This window comes from Erythrolamprus reginae, chromosome 1, assembly GCF_031021105.1.
Source record: "Erythrolamprus reginae isolate rEryReg1 chromosome 1, rEryReg1.hap1, whole genome shotgun sequence".
In the NCBI taxonomy this organism is placed as follows: domain Eukaryota; kingdom Metazoa; phylum Chordata; class Lepidosauria; order Squamata; family Dipsadidae; genus Erythrolamprus; species Erythrolamprus reginae.
Genome location: NC_091950.1, coordinates 303846684 through 303868286, shown reverse-complemented (window position 1 = coordinate 303868286; position 21603 = coordinate 303846684). Strand labels below are relative to the sequence as shown.

At 37.1% G+C, this 21603-nt stretch overlaps 1 protein-coding gene across 1 annotated transcript in view; it reads right to left on the bottom strand.

Annotated features, from left to right (window-relative positions):
* Positions 1–21603, bottom strand: part of SLC35F1 (solute carrier family 35 member F1) — a 238128-nt gene that overhangs the window by 38364 nt on the left and 178161 nt on the right. The window contains exon 3 of the mRNA XM_070739614.1: positions 11989–12116. Coding sequence (XP_070595715.1) covers positions 11989–12116 — 128 coding nt within the window. The remainder of the gene's footprint in view (positions 1–11988; positions 12117–21603) is intronic.

Genomic DNA, 21603 nt, shown 5'->3' with positions numbered 1-21603 from the left:
CCAGTCCGGAGGCACAAAAGGATGTGGGGAATACCACGAGGGGATTCCAGGGGCGGAGCTTTGATGTCACTGAGATGTCCTTCCTGGAGTCCCCGTTTCATCCGGCCAGGAAGGACGTCTCAGTGATATCAAAGCTCCGCCCCTGGAATCTTCTTGTGGGATTCCCCACCTCCTTTTTCGCCTCCCGACTGGCCGACAGATCCCTGTCTGTTTCGGAAGGTGAATGGAAAGTAGAGCAAAGAAATGTAACATCTTCATAGTTGCTTACTGTATTGGTGGCTAAATGTATAGTAGAAAGAATCTGATGGCATTAACAGTGTGTTGGGGATATGATCGTACATGTCATTTTGGTATGGATGTGATGCTTGGTTGTTGGCTGGGAACCTGAATGCTCTTTGATGAATGTTAGGCAGATTATATTTAATTATTTATTTATTTATTTATTTGTTTGTTTGTTTGTTTGTTTGTTTGTTTGATTTTTATGCCGCCCTTCTCCTCAGACTCAGGGCGGCTAACAACATGTTAGCAATAGCACTTTTTCAAAACAGAGCCAGCATATTGCCCTCACAATCCGGGTCCTCATTTTATCCACCTCGGAAGGATGGAAGGCTGAGTCAACTTTGAGCCGGTGATGAGATTTGAACCGCTGACCTACAGATCTACAATCAGCTTCAGTGGGCTGAAGTACAGCACTCTACAGCTACACCACCCTGGCTCTTAATGTGATGTAATGGGTCTTGCAGATCTGAAAATCAATGCATCAAAGAACAGGATAGCTGTGATGCTGTTGTTTATATATGGTTAAAAAAGCATTTAATTTTTTTTCAAAAAAGACATAACACTAATACACATATAAAACAAATATAAAACAAAACAGTGGAGGATGCTTTTTTAATCAGCTACAGTTATACTGGACAATGGACAATGATTTTCTCAGGTACTGGGTGCAGATAGACAATTATCCAATGGAAATGAATTCCAAAAAGCAACAGGAAACAAAGAATGATGATGCTAACATGGGAACCAGTCTCTGCAACAAACCCGGTTGTCTACTTTGCCCTAACATTTACTTAATATTTGCTTTTACATTGATTCCTATGGGAAAAATTGCTTATACTTAAGAGCGTTTCTACTTAAGAACCTGGTCATGGAACGAATTAAGTTCTTAAGTAGAGGTACTACTGTACGTCCTTTTACTTATTTCTATCCTTTAACCATTTGTACAGTTTGTTCCATATTAAATAATATTCTTTCTCTTCCTTTCCTCTTATTTCCTTTGTCAATTTGTCCATCTCTGCACATTCCAAAATTTTTCTTATTATTTCTTCATCTTTTAGTGTAGCCTCATTTTTCCAATATTGTGCATAGCTTATCCTCGCCAGAGTTATTATTATAATTAAGTATTGTATTTTCTTCTTGTAGTTTTTTTCCATTATACCCAATAAGAATAATTCTGGTTTCCAATCAATATCCTCTACCATTATTTCTTATAACCATAATTTAATTTTAATCCAGTATTTTTTTTCCTATTGTGCTGGCCCACCATAATTAAAAATGCATGTCAATAAGGCTTGAATGATGAGCTACAATATAGGTGACATCCAGTGAAGTTATGTTTTGGTTTTGTGGTCTGGTTTTTAAAATAATCCATCACATGAGGCTCTACTGATAATGTTTCTCCTGAAAGTAAATGATGGGTAGGTTTTGCATGCATGTTTGTTCATGTCCTTTATGTTTTCTCTGCTTTACTGACAGGCTGAAATTATTTTTCAAAAAAAGCAGCAGAGAAGAAAACTGGGACTAGAATATCCAATGACCCCCTTCTTTTTGTGAGTCACTTGGGAATGTTAGAGCATCAGATCATGCATTAAACAATTACCCTTCTTCTCTCCCAAAGCAAGTTGCTTCTCTTGGAAGCAATCAATTACTTGAGATGCAAAGAATCTGAGATTTTATTGGCATGTGATTTGCTTCAGGACAAACATTGGCTAAAAATACTAGACTAGAAGCTTGAAAATTTCTAACCTTGCCTTAGGCAAAAAAAACCAATTAGTAGTTATTCCGTCTCAGTCATTGAAAGAGGATACTGGCAAGACATTTCTGAAAAAAATATCTACAGGACATCTAGAGGGTGGGATATGTGTTGTCTGCACAATTTTCCATAATATTCATGCAGCAATATTTGGACTCCATTTGAATCCTAATCACCTAAAAAATGTGGTCTACTCTTGGTAATCCAACCTCAGAAGAACTGTAAGATTTATCCATCTCATCTCATCATCTGGTAAAAGTGTGAATTTCATGATCACTTTTCATATTATTGTTAATATTATTATGTTTTATCTCTTCTCTGAAATTTTTACTTGAGCTTAGAAGAAAAATTGAAACATAAACACTTTGTTGTTATTGTTAATATTATTATGCCCTATTTTTTTCTTAAAACCCCTAGTTCAATTTAGAAACATAGAAACATAGAAGTCTGACGGCAGAAAAAGACCTCATGGTCCATCTAGTCTGCCCTTATACTATTTTCTGTATTTTATCTTAGGATGGATATATGTTTATCCCAGGCATGTTTAAATTCAGCTACTGTGGATTTATCTACCACGTCTTCTTGAAATTTGTTCCAAGGATCTACTACTCTTTCAGTAAAATAATATTTTCTCATGTTGCTTTTGATCTTTCCCCCAACTAACTTCAGATTGTGTCCCCTTGTTCTTGTGTTCACTTTCCTATTAAAAACACTTCCCTCCTGGACCTTATTTAACCCTTTAACATATTTAAATGTTTCGATCATGTCCCCCCTTTTCCTTCTGTCCTCCAGACTATACAGATTGAGTTCATTAAGTCTTTCCTGATGCGTTTTATGCTTAAGACCTTCCACCATTCTTGTAGCCCGTCTTTGGACCTGTTCAATTTTGTCAATATCTTTTTGTAGGTGAGGTCTCCAGAACTGAACACAGTATTCCAGAAGGGAAGATATTACTCAGAACTCTTTTCCCCCACAAGAGGTCAGTGATGTCAACTGCTTAAAATCTCAGGTAATGACAGTTTCTTTTCTGGAAAAAATTGTGGTACATCAAGTTTACATCTCGTCCTTATATTTTATAAATTCAGCAATATATATCTATGCAGAGTTTTTCTGTCTCTGTTGTTTCCTGGTTTAAAACAGAACAAGGAAAGGGGAGAAGAGCAAGTGATGGAGAGCATGGGGAGACTGAGATGCTCATAACACCAAGTTTTGAAAATGAGAGCAAAGAAATAGTGAAAACAACTTGAGGGATAGAAATAATTTGATGTTTAAAAATGAATGCAAGAGAAAGCTAAACCTGAATAGTTATTTATATAGGATATTGGATAATTAACTCTTGAGAGTCTAGATTTCAGTCTTTATGGCAGTATTTTTCAACCAGTGTGCCGTGAGACATGGTCAGGTGTGCCGCGAAGAAGGAAGCTCAGGTTCTGGTCTCACAACTTTTTGCTGAGAGAGTGAGAGAGAGAGAGAAAGAAAGAGTGAGAGAAAGAGAGAAAGAAAGCAAGAAAGAGAGAGAGAAAGAGAAAGAGAGAAAAGAGAGAGAGAAAGAGAGAGAAAGAAAGAACTAGAGAGAGAGAGAAAAGGAGAGGAAGGGAGGGAGAGAGAGAGAGAGAGAGTGAAAGCAAGAGAATGAGAGAGAGAAAGAAAGCAAGAGAGAGAGAGAGAGAGAGAAGGAGAGGAAGGCAGAAAGAGAGAGAGAGAGAAATGAACAAAGAGGGGAGGAAAAAAGAGAAATGAGAAAATGATTGAGACAGTGAATGAGAGGAAAGAGAGAGAGACAAAAGAGAGAGAAAGAAGTGACTCTTGATTTAAAGCATATGATAAAAAGCATCCAAAAAATAAGAGAGAAAAAACCCCATCCCTCACCTGTTTTTGGAAATGGTTCAAGAGTATGTATACACACACAGACACACACACACAAGGGGGGGAGGAGACAGGGATGGAAAAAGAGAGGAGAGTGTCTTAGAGTATCGTTTTGTGTCCTTTTGGTTGGTGGTGTGCCCCAGGATTTTGTAAATGTAAAAAATGTGTCGCGGCTCAAAAAAGGTTGAAAATCACTGCTTTATGGGTCTAACAATTAATTTGTCATTTATTTTCTTCTGACAAAATTCCTAAAATTTACTACAAAGGCTGATACTGCATGATTCTCTTGTGCATCTAATTATAACCCATTTTCGGATTGAATTTTTATTAGAAATTATCACAAATTTCAATAAATGGGAAAGAATTGAAGAGACTCTAACATATATAAAGCAAACTGGTAAACCTCTGATCAAGCCTTCTCTACCAAAAAACACCTAATTCACTATTACATAGCAGGCTCATTCTTTTGATCTAGGGAAATCAAGAGAAAATATGGGAAATTTCAATTCCAGCCTCCCTTCTTTCTAAGCAGAAAAAAAAGGAGCCAACCTGAGCTGGTTTTAAAATCTAGTGATGGGAACCTCACTCCATGTTTGTGCAAGGCTGCTGAAATGGAAGTGTGGAAATTTGTCAAGTTTGAGTATTCTCCACTGAGGCCTAAGACAAACTCTGGGCACACCAAATGTAATTGTCTGTGGAAATTCTCAGTCATCCAGGTCATGGTTGTCTCAAAGGTGCTTTTTCAGGAGGCAACTAGACTTTCATTGAAGATGTTCTGCTTTTCATCCAAAGACAAAACAAAGAAAGTCCAGTTGCATTTTTTTTAAAAAGTACTTTTGGGACAAGACTTAATACTTTTCTTATTATTCATTTATCCTATGTTGTCAATATACACTTACAGACTATCAGGGCAATGTGATTCTTTGCAGATGGAGACAAAATAACTGTTTCATTGTAAATGAATTTTTAAGATTTAAAATTCTTCTTGCAGTGCCTGTTACATTGGCACATCCATTCATGTAATATAATTATTTGAAAGCAATTTTGATATCAATAAGGGCAATGCTGATCTTTACCAACATCAAAGCAAAATGCTGATCAGCATGCTTTCACCTATGTTCAGAAGGCAACATCCATGCTGATTTTCCATCACTGATTCCTCCATCTTCAACAATACTCTGTTGTCACATTTGAGCAGTTCCCTTATGCTGCCTCCAAGCAAACTATATGAAAACATCTCCCAATGTAAACTTAATAATAGACAAGATATACTCATGTGCAGAAATGGATGAGATGACAAATCTACTCAAGGGAAATAGAATTAACGAATTTAAAAATATGTGGTGTAATTGGCATGAATGGATTCAGAAGAAATTTTTTGTATAATAGGATACAAAATTGCAGTACAAATTATAAACAGCAAATGCCTTTTGAATATTCTTATTCTGTTCTTTATTGCATAGTATTAAGATAGTGTTACCTATAAGACCCAACTTAACTAAGAATGATTGTAACAGATAAAAAAGTTGGACAAGATCTGTAAACTGAACAAACAACATGTGATATATGTATTTAAGAAAACAATAAAAAGAAATTAAAAAAAGAAAGAAAACATCTTCCCTCCCCGCAATGCAACATCTGCCACTTGTCAATGATTGACAGATTGCTACAGCAGCAGCTGTTTCAAGCAGAAATAAGGTTTAGTCCAAAAATAATTCTGCCCCCCCCACTTGCTACCTTGCTGCTTCTAATTGTTGTTTCCCCCTCTGGACATGTCTAATGTGACAGATTTCAGAAACCCACATTCTCTACGTGATTTTTGATTCTAATTCTAAAATGGTGCTTATATTATCAATCTAGCTTCCTTCTTAACTCAAATTTAAAATTATGACATTATAAAAGAAGCATCTCTGAAATTCCGCTCGGTCGGCATAATTTTATTCCTTATTGTAAAACCAAAGAGAAGTCTAGTTTAGCATATGTCCTGCAGAAGGCAAAAGAAAATAAATCCCAGAGTGGGAGAGTAATTGCTAAAAATTAAGCATATCAGTTATATTTGTTTTGCTTTTTGGATATGAAGCATCTTGCTTCGGTTTTTATGGCTAACTCTACCATGTTCTAATCTCATCATCAAGCATCTATGCTCATATTTCCCATTTGAATAAAATCATGATGAAAAGTGCCAATTTTCTCAAAACAATGCAGGACAGAATGGAGATTTTCTTTTTTTTTAAATGTCATAATTAGATCAAGCCTATCATCCGGGATGCTGTAATATCCTTTGTATTACATTTCACAATGGGAGAACATGATAAAAATGTCAATAAACTAGCATGTCATACAATAACAAGCAGAGCTACTGTCTGAATGGGAAAAGCTGAAAACAACAATAACTATTTGTAAGGCCAAATAAAGAAACAACAACAACTTTGTAATAAAAAACTGATGTGGTAGTTGACGCAGTTCAACGTAATCAAATTGAAAATAATCTAGTTCCATCTGAGCAGAAAGAAAGCCGTTAAAATAGCAAAGGGACAAAAAAAAAATCAGCTGCCATCTTATAAGATGATTTTGAAATATTGTCAGAGGGGAAGACCAACTTGAATGTTGCTTGAATTGATTATAAGAAGGCATCTGGCTCCCTGGAACATGATTGGATAAGCAAATGCCTAGAAATAACAAGTGTCAGTGAGAAGTCTTGTTCAGAGACCAATGCCCTAATGATCACAGTTGATTACGAATGACACATTCGCTGCTCAATAGTAATAAAGCGGAAGAGAGGAATCTTTCAAGGGTGCTTATTATTGCCACTATTGCTTGTCATTGGATTATTTCTTCTATCAACAACAGTCTGATCAACCACTGTTGGGGTGGGGGGTGTCTTTGGACCAGAACCGTCTTGGTGGGACAGTGAAGAAGGAGAAGTGTCTCGGACAATCTAGAAGAGTAGCCAAGCTTCTCAATCAGTCAGAGACAGCTCTTTGGACCAGCGGGAGGGGTGGGGGCCATTTTTGAATGACTGCTACAAAGCTTAGGCAACCAGACTAAGTTTATGTGCAGCAGCGGTGTTTGGACAAAGTGCTGAAACCAGGTGAGCAAGTGACCAACTCACAGGTGAAAGACAATCTTTGATGTGGAATTTAAAAGAATTTCCCAAGCTGAAATAGTGGCTAATTGGCATTGGGGAACTGAACAGAGGAAAGAAAAAAAGGAGGCTAAATTACTAAATCCTAAGAAGATTGTTTATATTTTGTTTATAATTTTGATGGGAGAAATATAAAATAACAGAAGGAAGAAATTCAAGAGGACATTTTTGGGGAGGAATTTAAAGTTTCTTTTTGACAGCTTTGACATCTTGCTGGTTTGAGTATATTGTGGATTGGAGAGTGCCATCTACTGGAGAGAATAAAATTTTGCAACAATTTGTGGATTGTAAAAGAGAAAGTACAGCTGTCTGACCTTGGCTATATGAAGATAATGTGGAAAGTCTGAGAACTTTTAAGGAGTATTCGTATTGCCTACCCTGCTTAGCCTGATTTTTCAACAGCTGTGGAAGACAATAAATTTAAGAACTGTACCAGATTGGACTATTATTAGAATTGGACATAAGATACATTGAAAATAAAAAGAGATTATGTGGACTTTAAGTTTTAATTTAGTGTGATATAATATAAAAAGCTTAAATTGGCAATATGGAGATTTGGATGTATAAAGAATTATTTGAGATGTTAAAAATGTGTGTGAAACTGTAAAAAGTGATAAAAAATCAGACATATACAGAATATGAAATAGGAGAGGAGTCGGAAACTTTGTTGGAATATACAGAGCAAGAAACAGAAGAGGTGATGATAAAAGAGAATATAAATGACAAACAAGAGAATAACATTGAAGAAGAAGGGGTTGAAAGTATAAAGCAACTATTTATAAATCCATTTACATATAACATTGATGAGGCTTAATGCTATAGTATCCTGCAATCATGGCGCAAAGACACCAACAATATTGACTGATATCATTGTCACTGATATTCACAAGTAGTGGAATCTACTTTTTTAAAAAAAGATAAAATTGGATATATAATTTCAGCTCTGTCTGGCATTAAAATTCAAACATAGCATTTTATAACACAGCAGGGCAAAAATGAGCTAAGACATTTGATAAAGTATTGATTGGGAGAAAAGCCAAACACACAGATTACCATTTTTTTCATGCAATCAGCTTCATAAAGGACATAAATAAGGGAACTTTTTCACCTGAAATAAAGGTTGTTTTAGCACACTGATTGAGATGAAGATTCCACATATTCACTTTGAAAAAAAATGTCAGTTAAAACTCAGTCAAAACTGGCAATGGCAGAACATGCCCAGTAAATGCTGTTCTGTACAACATAAAAGAAAATTTAACTAAAAAAGCAATGCATAATGCATGACACTTTAAAAAGAAACCCAGTAATTGGGAATACGTAATGTAAAATGCTGGCATCAACTTAATACCAAGAAAGTGAAAAGCCAGAATATAGTTCACATATAGGAAGAACAACCTAAATACAGTATATTGTGAGATATGAGTGGGAGAGAGAGTTTTGTCCAAGTGAAAAGCAAGATTTCTAGCATACTTAGAATGTATCTCTTGAGTTATTCCTATCAAATGTTTAGATCCAGCAAACAGCAGGATCTCTTGAACAGGAATGAATTTGGAAATAGCATACAGGCATGTGCAAAATACAAGCATACGCAGAAGCTTTTCCCTGAAATACCAAAGAACTGGCTAATTAAAATGTAACGCAGCATCTAGTTTATAAATCCTTTCATCCCTTTAAAAGTCACTGAAATGGCCATGTACACTTAAGTGGCTAGACTAGAATTCACAGAAGTAAAAAAAAGAACAGGAGCAGAACAACATTATTCTGTTACAGGTTGGATCACAATAGTTTCAACAAATGTATAGTTTACGCTTGTCCAATGTAAACTATATTGCGTAATCCAATGTGATAAAATATTTGTTACAATGCTAGACTTCTGAGGATTAGTTCCAATGAATATAGATGAGACGACATTGTTAGCAGGGCAAATAATTCTTAGCAAGCATCCAAGGTTAATGCCAGGTTCCAGAAGATACCCAAATTAAAAGCTTATGTTTTCAAGGTGAGTATTGTCTCACTGCATACAACTTAAATGCCTACTAAGGCTGCTTCTTTCTTGACAGATTAAATTTCAGTTTATTATGACCCAATTAATTCAGCACACAGGTAATGATTTAGACAACCTCCCTTGAATGGAATGGAAAAACCTAGTTAAATATTATTTCATATTTATTACACTACATCTTCAAATGATTTCCACTATACATAAATATTAAATATCATGAAAAAGAAATATAATTATGAGGAACACCATCATCTAAACACTAAATTAAGGTAAGTTTTTCTGCATCACTTCCCAAAAGCAATTATTCCAGAAAAACTAAGTCCCTATGCCCCTCAATTGCATCTCCACAATTTTATTAAGAAAGACGCCATGGTTCAGAACCATTAACTAGGTCCAGCAGAGTCAATAGCAACTTGCTTTCTTTATTGAATTATTGGGTTAGTTCATTTATAGAGGCAGCCCAAATGATTAAAGTGTCTATAGCCAGACTGAAATATATCTAGATTATCTTTTCCTTTAAGGATAAAAATAATCTAATTTATTTAGAGTGGAGAAGTCATCACACAAACCAGTACCCAACTCAAATTAAAATATTACAGATTACTCAGAATCAAAGAACTAAAAAGAGTTATTTTTCTAAAAATACTGCCACCATATAATCCACCTCTTCTCAAATGAAGTAACTACCTCCTGGACAAAGGTCAAATGGATTTGTACTTGAGTTCTTTCTGCAAGTTTGGGCTTGTACATGTTTAGGCTGTATAATCTGAAACACCATCATATTATTACTACGTTTGCAACATCTTTTTGAAAATAATACAATCACAAAACAAACTTTTAGATAGCATTACATAATCCTAAGAAGGCTGAGAGATGACTTCTGGTTCTTCCTTTGGATCTTGATGTTGATCTTTCATCATAATGAGATGTTGAAACATCAAAAACAAATAAAATTTATTGGGGAGGAAAAAAAGTCTGAAAGCTATTTCAAATTACACCCCCCCCCCAATGGAATCTCATCTATTTCAACAATTATTGGCCTTTGAAATCAAACTGGTTTGCATGACTGGAACAAACAAAAAAATGAATAGCCACTAGAGTGGTACAACATGCATGAAAGTTTAGGAAAAGAAAAGGAAAGAAATGTTTCTTGAAGATATTGCAAATTTAGCGTATTTGTACAGCATACATGTTTTGCATCACGAAGCAAGTGCTTTAAATAATAAAGGATATACAGCAGTGATGGCATTCAGCTGTCTCTCTCTGGGTTGCACAAACTGATGGTAGCAACTGTGGGAGGCTCCGCCCACCCACCATGATGTCATGCGCGATCATTGCACATGTGCAAAAGGCCATGCGCATATGCAGATGAGGTGTATGCACTCACATTTGTGAACTGGTAGGGACAGTAAACGAATCCCACCTCAATACAGTATATGATAAAACTGATTAATCACTGTGCACTGGGACCTCAAGCTAATTGGCAAACCTATGTTTTTAGGCTTTTATTAAAAGATAGGAGAGTTGGGGAAAACCCAGGAGTGGGCTGCTGCCCAGATAGGGGGGGGGAACGCAGTGGGGTAGTGAAAATGGAGCTCCATCCCAGAGCACCCAATTTGTACTGAAAGATGTTGAAAGAAAATGTAGGGCGTCCTGCATAAGACACGCCCACAGTGTGGTAGTAAAAGTTTTGGTAGCCCTTCACTGGGCAAACCTCACATTGGGGTGGGAGGAGATGTTCCAGAGAGTAGGCGCAACAGCAGAGAAGGCCCTCCTAGACACCCTCCCAGCTGGAATAATTGGACTGATGAGACCCACATGATGCCTTCTCTGCCAGAACAAGTGGAATGAGCCAATCCCAGAGGGGTGGGAAGATTCCTCAAGTAATTTGAACCCAAGCCATGAAAAGATTTAAAGGTGATCACCAACACTGTGAAATGCCCCCGGAAGTAGAAAACTAACTAATGCATCTCATGGAGCAATGGTGTTACAGTGACAATTTTGGGGGCCCCTAGAACATACTGCCATATTCTGCACCAGCTGTAGTGTCTGAATGTTCTTCAAGGGTAGCCCCATGTAGAGTGCACTACAGCAGTTCAACCATGAGATGATCAGGGACTGAATGAGCGAAAATAGTTGTGAAAAAGACAGGACTGTGACTGTTTGGCACCATAACCCAATGTTACAATGCAAAGGAAAGAAAATTTATTTTATTTATTTATTTATTTATTAGATTTGTATGCCGCCTCTTTCCGTAGACTCGTTTAAATGGTTGAAGGATGATGCAGCTTGGCTAAAATCCATCACACAGAGCCTTCCCTTGGGGAATGCCATCCAAACAGTTCTATCAGAAGCGACCTATGAGTTTAAGCCCTTTAGAGAAAATTAATAATTTGAACACCGGAAGGCTTTATTATAGTGAGCAGTATCTTATTTTATTTTTCTGACTTGTAGGGTACTTAGCCATCTGCCTCCTTGCCATGTAATTTATCTGTCACGACTACATAGTTTTTGATTTTTGAAGACTTTAGCTTTCAGTTATTGACTCCTGGTTCTACGTGAAATTGGATATGGGAGATGAGATAATAACCTTCTTCTCACATTTCTTAACATGTTTTTAATCCTTTTATGGGAGGATGAACAGAATTATTACTGCTTTTTAACTTATTTGAAGCTCCAAGCTTCACCTTAGCCAGTGTAATGAACAAGGCTAAGAAAGGTTTTATGTGCCTGCAGCTCCATCTCTGTGATTACCATATTTATGCTTAGCATAATGTTAAAATCTATTCTCTCCTTTGAGCCAACATATGAAGGAAATAGGATGGCAATCTCAGGCAGGAAAGAAAGTATGGATCTATTACTGTGAAGTTAAATCCAGGTTTCCCTTGGTTTTCTGATTAAATGAGTAGAGGTGAGAGAAAATAAACTAGCAGAAAATCTTACCTGTACACTAGTAAAAGTGGTATACTGATAAGCTTTAACTACCAGGTAATTTGCTTCTATATCTATTATTCCAAGGATCATGTATTTCCACCATCTTCGTTTTAAGATTGCCAATAAATTTTCTTCACCTGCATTGGAATGAAGGGGAGGGAGAGAGAAGAGAAAGGTTTAAAACACAAGATTTCTTATAAACGTACATGCATATATACAATTTTATACAAGTATTTCCATAAATGCATAGGCCATCCCTAAACAAAATCACCAACAGAGGGTTATTTTATTTTGTTTTGTTTAGACACTGCTCTATTATAACTTGGTTTGTTGGAAGCAAAGGGAAGCAAAATTCAAGGGCCATTTTTTTCTGTCTTAGTGTTGAACCTCAATAATCAGATGCACACAAATTGTCTAACTAATAAAAGGATTTAATATTTACAGAAGTCTCAGTATTCAAAGGGAGAAGCAAATCTAGCAAAGTCTTATCAGTTGGCCAAAATCCGAGAGCGAAGATAATAATTACCAGCTGCAGCAAGAGTTCCAAGGCGTAGTTCTCAGAAAGACCGAAGTTCATTAGCAAAACTAAGAATGTGCTCTTTTGAACCAGAAACTGAATTCAAGAGTCAAGACGAGATGATTCCAAAATGAATGAATGTTGTTTTCTGCAACAAGGCGGGGCATGCTTCACCCTTAAATAGTGTGAGGGTATGACCCAATAGCCAGCAATACTACTCATAGATCAATCTCCTCTTAGACAACCATTCATGTCTCCTAGATGCCCTCTGAACTCTGGCATCCAGAAGAGACTCCTCTTCTTCCCCTGAGTCACTCAGCACAGGAAATGCTAAATCATTCCTGATAGGAAGTGCTGACTCACTCATGCCAGGAAGTGCAGAAGGCCCTGGTTGTTCTGATTTTGAACCCTCATCTACTTCACTGTCACTCTCAGGTGCCAGGAATATAGGACGCCTGCATCAACCCTCCACTGTCTCTGCGTCCTCTGAGTACCTAACTATTTGTTCACACATTTGATAATTTTTTTCTTTCATTAACCAATATGACTAAACATATTCCAATCAGCAGTGTAAAGCATCCACCCCAATTATGTCCTGGTATTATAAACCTATATTAAGATGTGGAAATTTTAAAAATCTGTCAGCTTCAGGAAGAACAGAACAGAAAAGAACAGAACATAATTCTTTATTGGCCAAATGTGATTGGACACAAGGAATTTGTTTTTGGTGCATATGCTCTCAGTGTACATAAAAAGACAAGATATATTTGTCAAGAATCATAAGGTGCATCACTTAGTGATTGTCATAGGGGATGAATAAGCAATCAGGAAACAATCAATATTAATAAAAATCGCAAGGATACAAACAACAAGGTTACAGTTAAGTGGGAGGAGATGGGTGATAAGAATGAGGAGAAGACTAATAGTAATAATAATGCAACTTTAGTGAATAGTTTGACAGCGGTGAGGGAATTATTTGTTTAGCAGAGTGATGGCATTTGGAAAAAAACTGTTCTTGTGTCTAGTTGTTCTGGTATGCAGTGCTGGGTTTTTTTCCTGCAGAAAAGGACAAATAGTGGCAGCTACACCATGAGTTATGCACTTCATCCTGACAGAATTCTGTGGATAATTTGAGAATTGATACTGGATGAGCCATTTGCTTTTTCTACAGTCTGACATAGTTCCATTAAGCTTCATAGTCTAAATGACAATGGCCACAAAAATGCTTTTGTGCATAGTGATAATACAGCGGATATATTTTTTCTGACAATAGAAAGGATAATGCTAGGCTTGGCTGTCCAGCAATAAAGCAATCTGTGTTTAGTATAGGTAGTCCTTGACTTATGACCACAATGGAGCCCAACATTTCTGTTGTCAAATGAAACATTTGTTACGTGAAATTTGCCTCATTTTGCAAACTTTCTTGCCTCTGTTTTTAAGTGAATCGTTGCAGCTGATGAATTAGTAACTCAGTTGTTAATCTGGTTTCTCCATTGACTTTGCTTGCCAGAAGGTCGCAAAATGTGATCACATAACTTTGCGGTATAGCAGCAGCCATAAATACCTAACAGCTGCCTAGCATCTAAATTTTGATCATATGATCATGGAGAGGCTGCAAAAGTCACAACAGTGAAAACAGTCATATGCCACTTTTTTCAGTGCCGTTGTAACTTTGAACAGTCACTAAATGAACTGTTATAAATTGAGGACTACCTTTGTAGCTTATCTCTAGAACTCTACTGTGAATTTTGCTCACAGAAAACTATTTGACTGTCATAATAATAATAATAATAATAATAATAATAATAATAATTTATTAGATTTGTATGCCGCCCCTCTCACAGACTTGGGGTGTCTTGTTATCTTACATGATGCGTAATGAAAGGATGCATTTTCATAAGGGAGCAGCTCCCCAAAAATAAAATAGCCTCTTTAATGTAGTGATTTCAGAATATATCCTCCAGAGTTATGACAAGTACTCTAATGCATAGTTGCTATACATACACACTTCTTGAAAGTGAAAATCTAACAGCACTGATCAAGGGTAGGCTTCAAAAATTTTAGCAAGGGGTTCTCTGCCCAGTTGCTGTGTGTGTGTGGCCATGGTGGGCATGTCCTACTCAACCTCCTGCACCATGGTGTGTGTGTGTGTGCGCGCGCGGGGGGGGGATATTTCTGCCCTACCCAGGCTCCCAAACCTCTGTGAACTCCCAGCAGCCCACCCCAGCACTGGGTACCAAGATGTAGATAGAGTCCAGGATTTATTTGGTGACCCCTATTAATTTATCTGACATCCTTTACGTCTGCTGTATTTGTAATGCCCAGAGATCATGCTCTTGAACTCTACCCTGGGAGGATGCAACTAGCTAGATACTGGTCTCTGACTATCCCTATAATAGGTTTTATATAAATAATCATCCAGTTATAAAACCTCTTTACAGTTAGGATTAGGTTAATGGCTCAGGGCAAATTCTCAGTGTCGGGTTTGTTCACATACACCCCCAGAATACTCTGATCTCCGATAAAAGCATGTCTGAGATTTGATGCAAAATATTTTACCAATGCCATCTTCCCTTTTTAAAGGAGGATAGACTTTTGAGGGCAGATTAACATGCAATTTTATTAACCTAATGAAAACGTAATATTAATTTGAATCAATCCAGCTTGACCTGTTTTCAGTGGCCTGGATCCAAACTAACACTCAGTGAAATCCCAAAGCATTGGAAAAAGGGATGGGATGATGTTTTTCTGTTTCTCCCTTCCTTAAGGAGATATGATCTGCCAAAGAGATGATCCCTTGATCTCCCAGTACAGTGGCTACATAGTTATGGGTGAAATAGAGGAAAACATCCTCCTATTTGTTTTTCAACAAATAATAAAGGAAACTTCTTTATTATAAAAGAGAGAATATTGACCTGAGTATATTGTGTGAAAATTGGTAGCATATGCCAGCATGATTTATAGTGTACACAACTTCTAGTTTTAATTACTGCATGTAGGATAGTGGGATAGAATGTCCAAAATAGATTTAATTACACTATACGGTAGTATAGAGCACAGCTTTAGTTAGAACATATTGACCACAGGCTAATGGGGTACATCAGCATTCCTCTGCAGAGCAAATAATGCATTTAGAATTGGTTACAAGCACGCACTTTTATGGAAAGTAGAAAGTTCCGAAAATGCAGATGACTTTGAAATAAGAAATACCATCCCCCAAAAGGAAGTGAGGTTCACATTTCTTGTTATATAAATTTCTAGTTCTTTTTTGAAGTTCCAAATAATAGAAACATAGAAGATTGACGACAGAAAAAGACCTCATGGTCCATCTAGTCTGCCCTTATACTATTTCCTGTATTTTATCTTAGGATGGATATATGTTTATGCCAGGCATGTTTAAAATCAGTTACTGTGGATTTACCAACCACGTCTGCTGAAGTTTGTTCCAAGCATTTACTATTCTTTCAGTAAAATAATATTTTCTCATTCTCTAATAAGATAGACAAGACAAATAAAAGACATACATTTTCAGCACAGCCACCATACTAACATTTCCTAAAAGTTCCCCAACATTTCTGGCTTTGCAGACCAGTAGTGGTTCCGCATGAGCAACCAGCAAGCGCATGCATGCAGTTCCAGTTAGGCAGATACAGACACGAAGCTCAGGGCTGGATTCCTGTTGGTTCGGATCAGTTCTATAGAACCGGTAGTGGGAATTTCCCCTTGCTCAGTGAACTGGCAGTGACCTTGGACTGCCATGCTCCTAAACCTGCTTTCTTGGTGGTCCATAGGCGCCACCATCTTGTTTTTTTACTTCTGTGCAAGCTGCATTTTGCTTCTGTGCAAACGCAAAAGCTGGATTTTTAGCACTGTGCAATGTGCCCATGCAACACGCCCATGCTTCACATCAGGAAGCAAACTGGCAGCGAAGAAAATCAGAACCCATCTCTGACGCAGTTCTTTTTGTGTGAGTGGCTCGCACAAATGAGGATGCTCACGCACACATGCATGCTCACTGGACGTTTCCATGGCCTGGTTGCAAAACCCTCATGGCTCCCTAGTTTCTGGACTCCTGTCCTAAAGGAAAAGGCACATTAACAACTATGTTAAAAATACAATTCAAGGAAGGAAAAATCCACTAATATTTACAGTAGATAATACTTTGGGGATACTTTAAATGATTTTGTCAAAGCTCTGAATTCCATTATTGGTTGTATCTAAAGCCAAAAGTGACTAGGCTATGGGTGTGATGCTTATTTATGGTTAGCAAGTCATAAGGAGGGGCATTTGCCTCTAGACACCCTCTATCTATAAGTTTTTTTTAAAATTAAATCGATTTTATAATATAAAAACACACACGCAACATATAACAAGTGCTCAGTGATTGTGCCCACCACCAGACAAACATTCGTACCCCACCACCAATCAGGGGTGTTTCTTGTACAAACCATTTTAACCCAAGAGCGAAATATTTATTTACATATTATACAGTGATTCCAACTTGTTTCTTATAGCTTGGTCTCTGATTCTACTCGCCATATATTGTCTTACCTTACCCCATCATCCCATCAATTGTCGCAAATCAGTTTCATTAATCAAATTCATCCTTTTATCCATAATCTCAAATTGAATGTGGTCCACCATGTACCGGTATCAATTTTGCATTGTCCATTTTGTCATGTCCTTTCAACCCAAGACTATTACTGCCTGAGCGCTTTCTATCACTGCTTGTTTTATTTCTCTGAATTCTCCCATCTCATTACTTTTTACCAATACTGCCTCCCTCCATCTATAAGTTGGATAAGGTTTGCCTCCTTAGCTCTATTGGAAGGTAAGATATTTTTTATTAGAAAACTAGAGTGGACCTACTGATGGAATGCAGACTTCAAAAGACTGACTTGAGAAGGTCTTCAATTTGGCCATAAGAAAAAAAGTTATTCTTGTGTGCGTTCATATTTGTCTTGCCTCTTGAGAGATCAGATTGACATAATCTTTCTCTAGTCTATCAGTTGTGGACACTGATAAAGGCTATGACGGTCACCCATGAATGATTTCATCTTTTTTCATTTGAATTACTGCAGTTAAATAGGGCAGTTCACACATTTTCATTAGTCCAGAAGCAGGCAAACATTTGGAAATAACTTGCCAGTAAGAGGATGAACACAATGCTACTTTAATTGAAGTTTGGTGCCCTGGTTTGTTTATTGTTTAAGTTTAAGTCCTGGTTTACGTTTATTTATTTTTTATAGTCTTATTAGTGCAATATAAATAGCCCAGAGTTTTTGAAGTGGATGGGATCCAGAAGTACGTAAATAAAACTTAGCTTATAAGGGATGTAACTTTGGGAATTTATATGTGATAGGATTACAAACATAATTTCTTTATTTTAGAAATCTCCTAATTAAAAAGAGAATTTAGCAGGGTTGTAAATTGTCATTTCAAAATAGACTGAACTAGAAGTGTGGACTAACTAGTAGTGTGCTGCTAAATTATTAAGGTGGCAGGAGATTTTCAAACCATTGATAGTGAAGAGGAAGGTGAGATCATGTTGGTACTGAAAAAGAGACAACCTGTTTATCTTGCTTTCTCTTTTCAGCAGTTTCTCTGGAATTAAGTTAGTCAAGAGAGATAAGACTGATTAATGCTATCATGTAGCAATGTTGAAGCCTGACCTCTCCTGATCTTTCTCAATCACCCTCCCACTCAGCATTCCTTATGCAGCTGAGATGCTCCCTGTATAGCAGCTGCCATAGTTCCTTCAAGTCGATAGATGCCAGCAGGCTGCCATGAATGCATCGTTCATTGGCTCCCTCTGCATGGATTTGCCACCATCCATGTTCACATCATTTCAATTTTTATCAACCAAGGAGCTCTAATACTTTCCCCTCTCAATTTATCAACAGGTTCTTGGAAATGCTTCACAGTTGGACTAAAACTTTCCCACTGGGTACCAATTTCACAGTCAGTTTATATGGAGGCAGTTCAGGTACAGAGAAAGAATTTTCTTCTCTACTGGAGTGCATGTCTGTTGTAGGGTTCATTTGTTTTGTTTTTTTAAAAGAAAAGACATTGTTCTGGAATTGGGGACATCAGTTCCTTAAAAATTAAAAGGCATCATAATCAGTTACAGGCAATGGTGGGCTACTACGGGTACGATCAGGTACACAGTACCGGTAGAAAAAGTTTGGTCAAGTACACAGTACCGGTAGCAAAATTTTGATTTTTTTTCTTCTTTTTTTCCTTTCTGGTCTCTGGGTATATTTTTCCTATCACAGTAAATGAGGTTGAATGTGTATAATTTTAGAAGAGGGGGAAAGATCAAAAGCAACGTGAGAAAATATTACTTCACTGAAAGAGTAGTAGATCCTTGGAACAAATTTCCAGCAGATGTGGTTGGTAAATCCACAGTAACTGAATTTAAACATGCCTGGGATAAACATATATCCATCCTAAGATAAAATACAGGAAATAGTATAAGGGCAGACTAGATGGACCATGAGGTCTTTTTCTGCCATTAGTCTTCTATGTTTCTATGTTTCTAAGAGCTGTGTGTGTGTGTGTGTGTGTGTACATACACTTTATATAGTAGATAATCAGGAGTGGGCTACTACCCAGATGGGGGGGATGCAGTGGGTTATGGAGCTTGACCCCAGAACACCCAATTTGCACTGAAAGATGTTGAAACAAAATGCATAAGCCACGCCCACAGTGTGATAGTAAAAAATTTGGTAGCCCATCACTGTTTACAGGCCAGTGATGGGTCGTTCCTGGTTCAGAGCAGTTCTTAGAACTGGTAGCATAGGCAGTGGGAGGCTCCACCAACCCAACTGAGATGCTTCTGCACATGTGCAGAAGCGTCGCGTGTGAGCAAATGAACCAGTGGCAAAATATTTTACAACCCACCACTGGTACAGACTAAAGTTATGACTTTTTTAACAGAATAAGAAAATGTATTGGTTATGAAATAGATCAAAGTCTCAGGACACAGCAGAGGGGAATTTGTCTCCCTGGGGTAGAGTTTGAAGAAAAGCAGAATGTTTAAAATTGAAAACTGCCTTTATCTCTGTGGGGCAGCCATAAGCCGAAGAACTAAGCTCAACAGAAGATTTTAGACTGCTGGAGTAAGAATGCTCCTATGTGAGGAGATGGTGTAAATGGTATAAATGTTTGACTATGTAAGTAACTGGCAGGAGGTGTAGGAAGCTATAGGATGGAGAAGTAATGTTGAAGAAGTTTGCATGCTTACAATGAAGCCTCTGAAAACTATTGTGATATACAGTAGCAATTCTTTAAAAAATGATAGAAAACATTCTTGTGAGCCTCCCCAAGTCTTCGGAGAAGGGCAGCATACAAATCTAATAAAGAATAATAATAATACACAGGCTAATACAAAAAAAAAAATACTCACTAATCACAATTAAGTTCAGCTTAGGATCTGAGTCTTCGGAGAGGGGCGGCATACAAATCCAAATAATAAATAAATAAATAAATAAATAAATCTGGCTTTATAGCAAGTGAAAATGAAAATGTACCGTGGTCTTGTGTACACACACATTTACATTATACACTGCTCAAAAAAATAAAGGGAACACTTAAACTACACAATATAATTCCAAATAAATCAAACTTCTGTGAAATCAAACGGTCCACTTAGGAAGCAACACTGATTGACAATCAATTTCACATGCTGTTGTGCGCATTCAACTTTATACCGAACAAAGATTTAAATGAGAATATTTCATTCATTCAGATCTAGGATGTTTTATTGGAGTGTTCCCTTTATTTTTTGGAGCAGTATATAAAGATTGATTGTAATGTTAGAAGCTTAGCTAAAACTGTTCTTCACAAAAGACTTCAGTCTGATGTTCAGGTCATATGTTAAGTTCTGTTGTCAGCTTCATCTTCTGTTTCAGAAGACTTAGGATGTAATTGTACCAGGTTGAACATAGTGGAGGAACGTTAAGTGTTATCAATGTACTATACAAGAACAGTTTTTTTGTCTACACTTCATTGACAACTCTTGACATCATTGCCTAGTGTCTAAAGTCAACAATAGGCACAGGCTACATTCACCAGAGAATAATGAAGCCCGTTGTAAAACTGGTTTGCATTGAATTAATCAGAAATTGCAAGCTTGGCGCAAACAGAGATGTTAGCATATCATTTTCTTCTGAGCTCAGAATAGAATCCTGTAGGATAAGAATGGGAGAATGATATTCCAATTTACCTAATTAAGATGACACACTGAACTTAAACAGTTTCACTTGTGAAAGAAAATTTCTTATTTGCACAAATAGGCAGTTTGTTCATATTAAACAAGATTTCGCCAGAAACCAGATTTATGGTATATGAAGCTTGAAGAGCAACTAAACAAAATCCCGGATTAATGTGATTAAAATTAGAAGCTTTTAAACCCATTTTTCACCTAGCTCCAAATGTTAATAAGGCTTAATCTTTCCCTCTTCTGATTCCCAGTATTGTTAGCAGCTTCAGGGAGAGGTTTTTTTTAGAACCAGAAACTGATGAAAACTATAATTTATTTATTTATTGGATTTATATATTGTCCCATTCCGAGGACTCGGGGAGGCTTATAACATATCAAATACTATGTATATATAACTATGTATATATAAATATCTAAAAATCCAATTAATTTAGCTAATTATGTTAAAATTCTAATAACATTTAAAAACCACTCATTCCCATCCGAACAGCAGACATACCTACACTTGTCGGTCAGGGGGCTAGAGTTTAATAGCCCCAAGCCTGGCTGCATAGATGAGTCTTTAGACTCTTACGGAAGGTGGGGGCAGTACGAATCTCTGGGGGGAGCTGATTTCAGAGAACCGGGCCCCCCACAGAAAAGGCTCTTCCCCTAGGTCCTGCTAAGCAACATTATTTAGTTGACAGGACCTGGAGAAGGCTGGCTCTGTGGGACCTAACTGGTTGCTGGGACTCAAGCGGCAGTAGGTGTTCCCACAAGTAATCTGGTCCGATAATGTCAATGGACCATGACAAGTTTTTTCATCTTAAGGTCATCTAGGCTTTCCCCCTTTATATTTCTGTGAAGAGCCAGAAATATTTCCTTTCATCAGCAGCTAGTCACT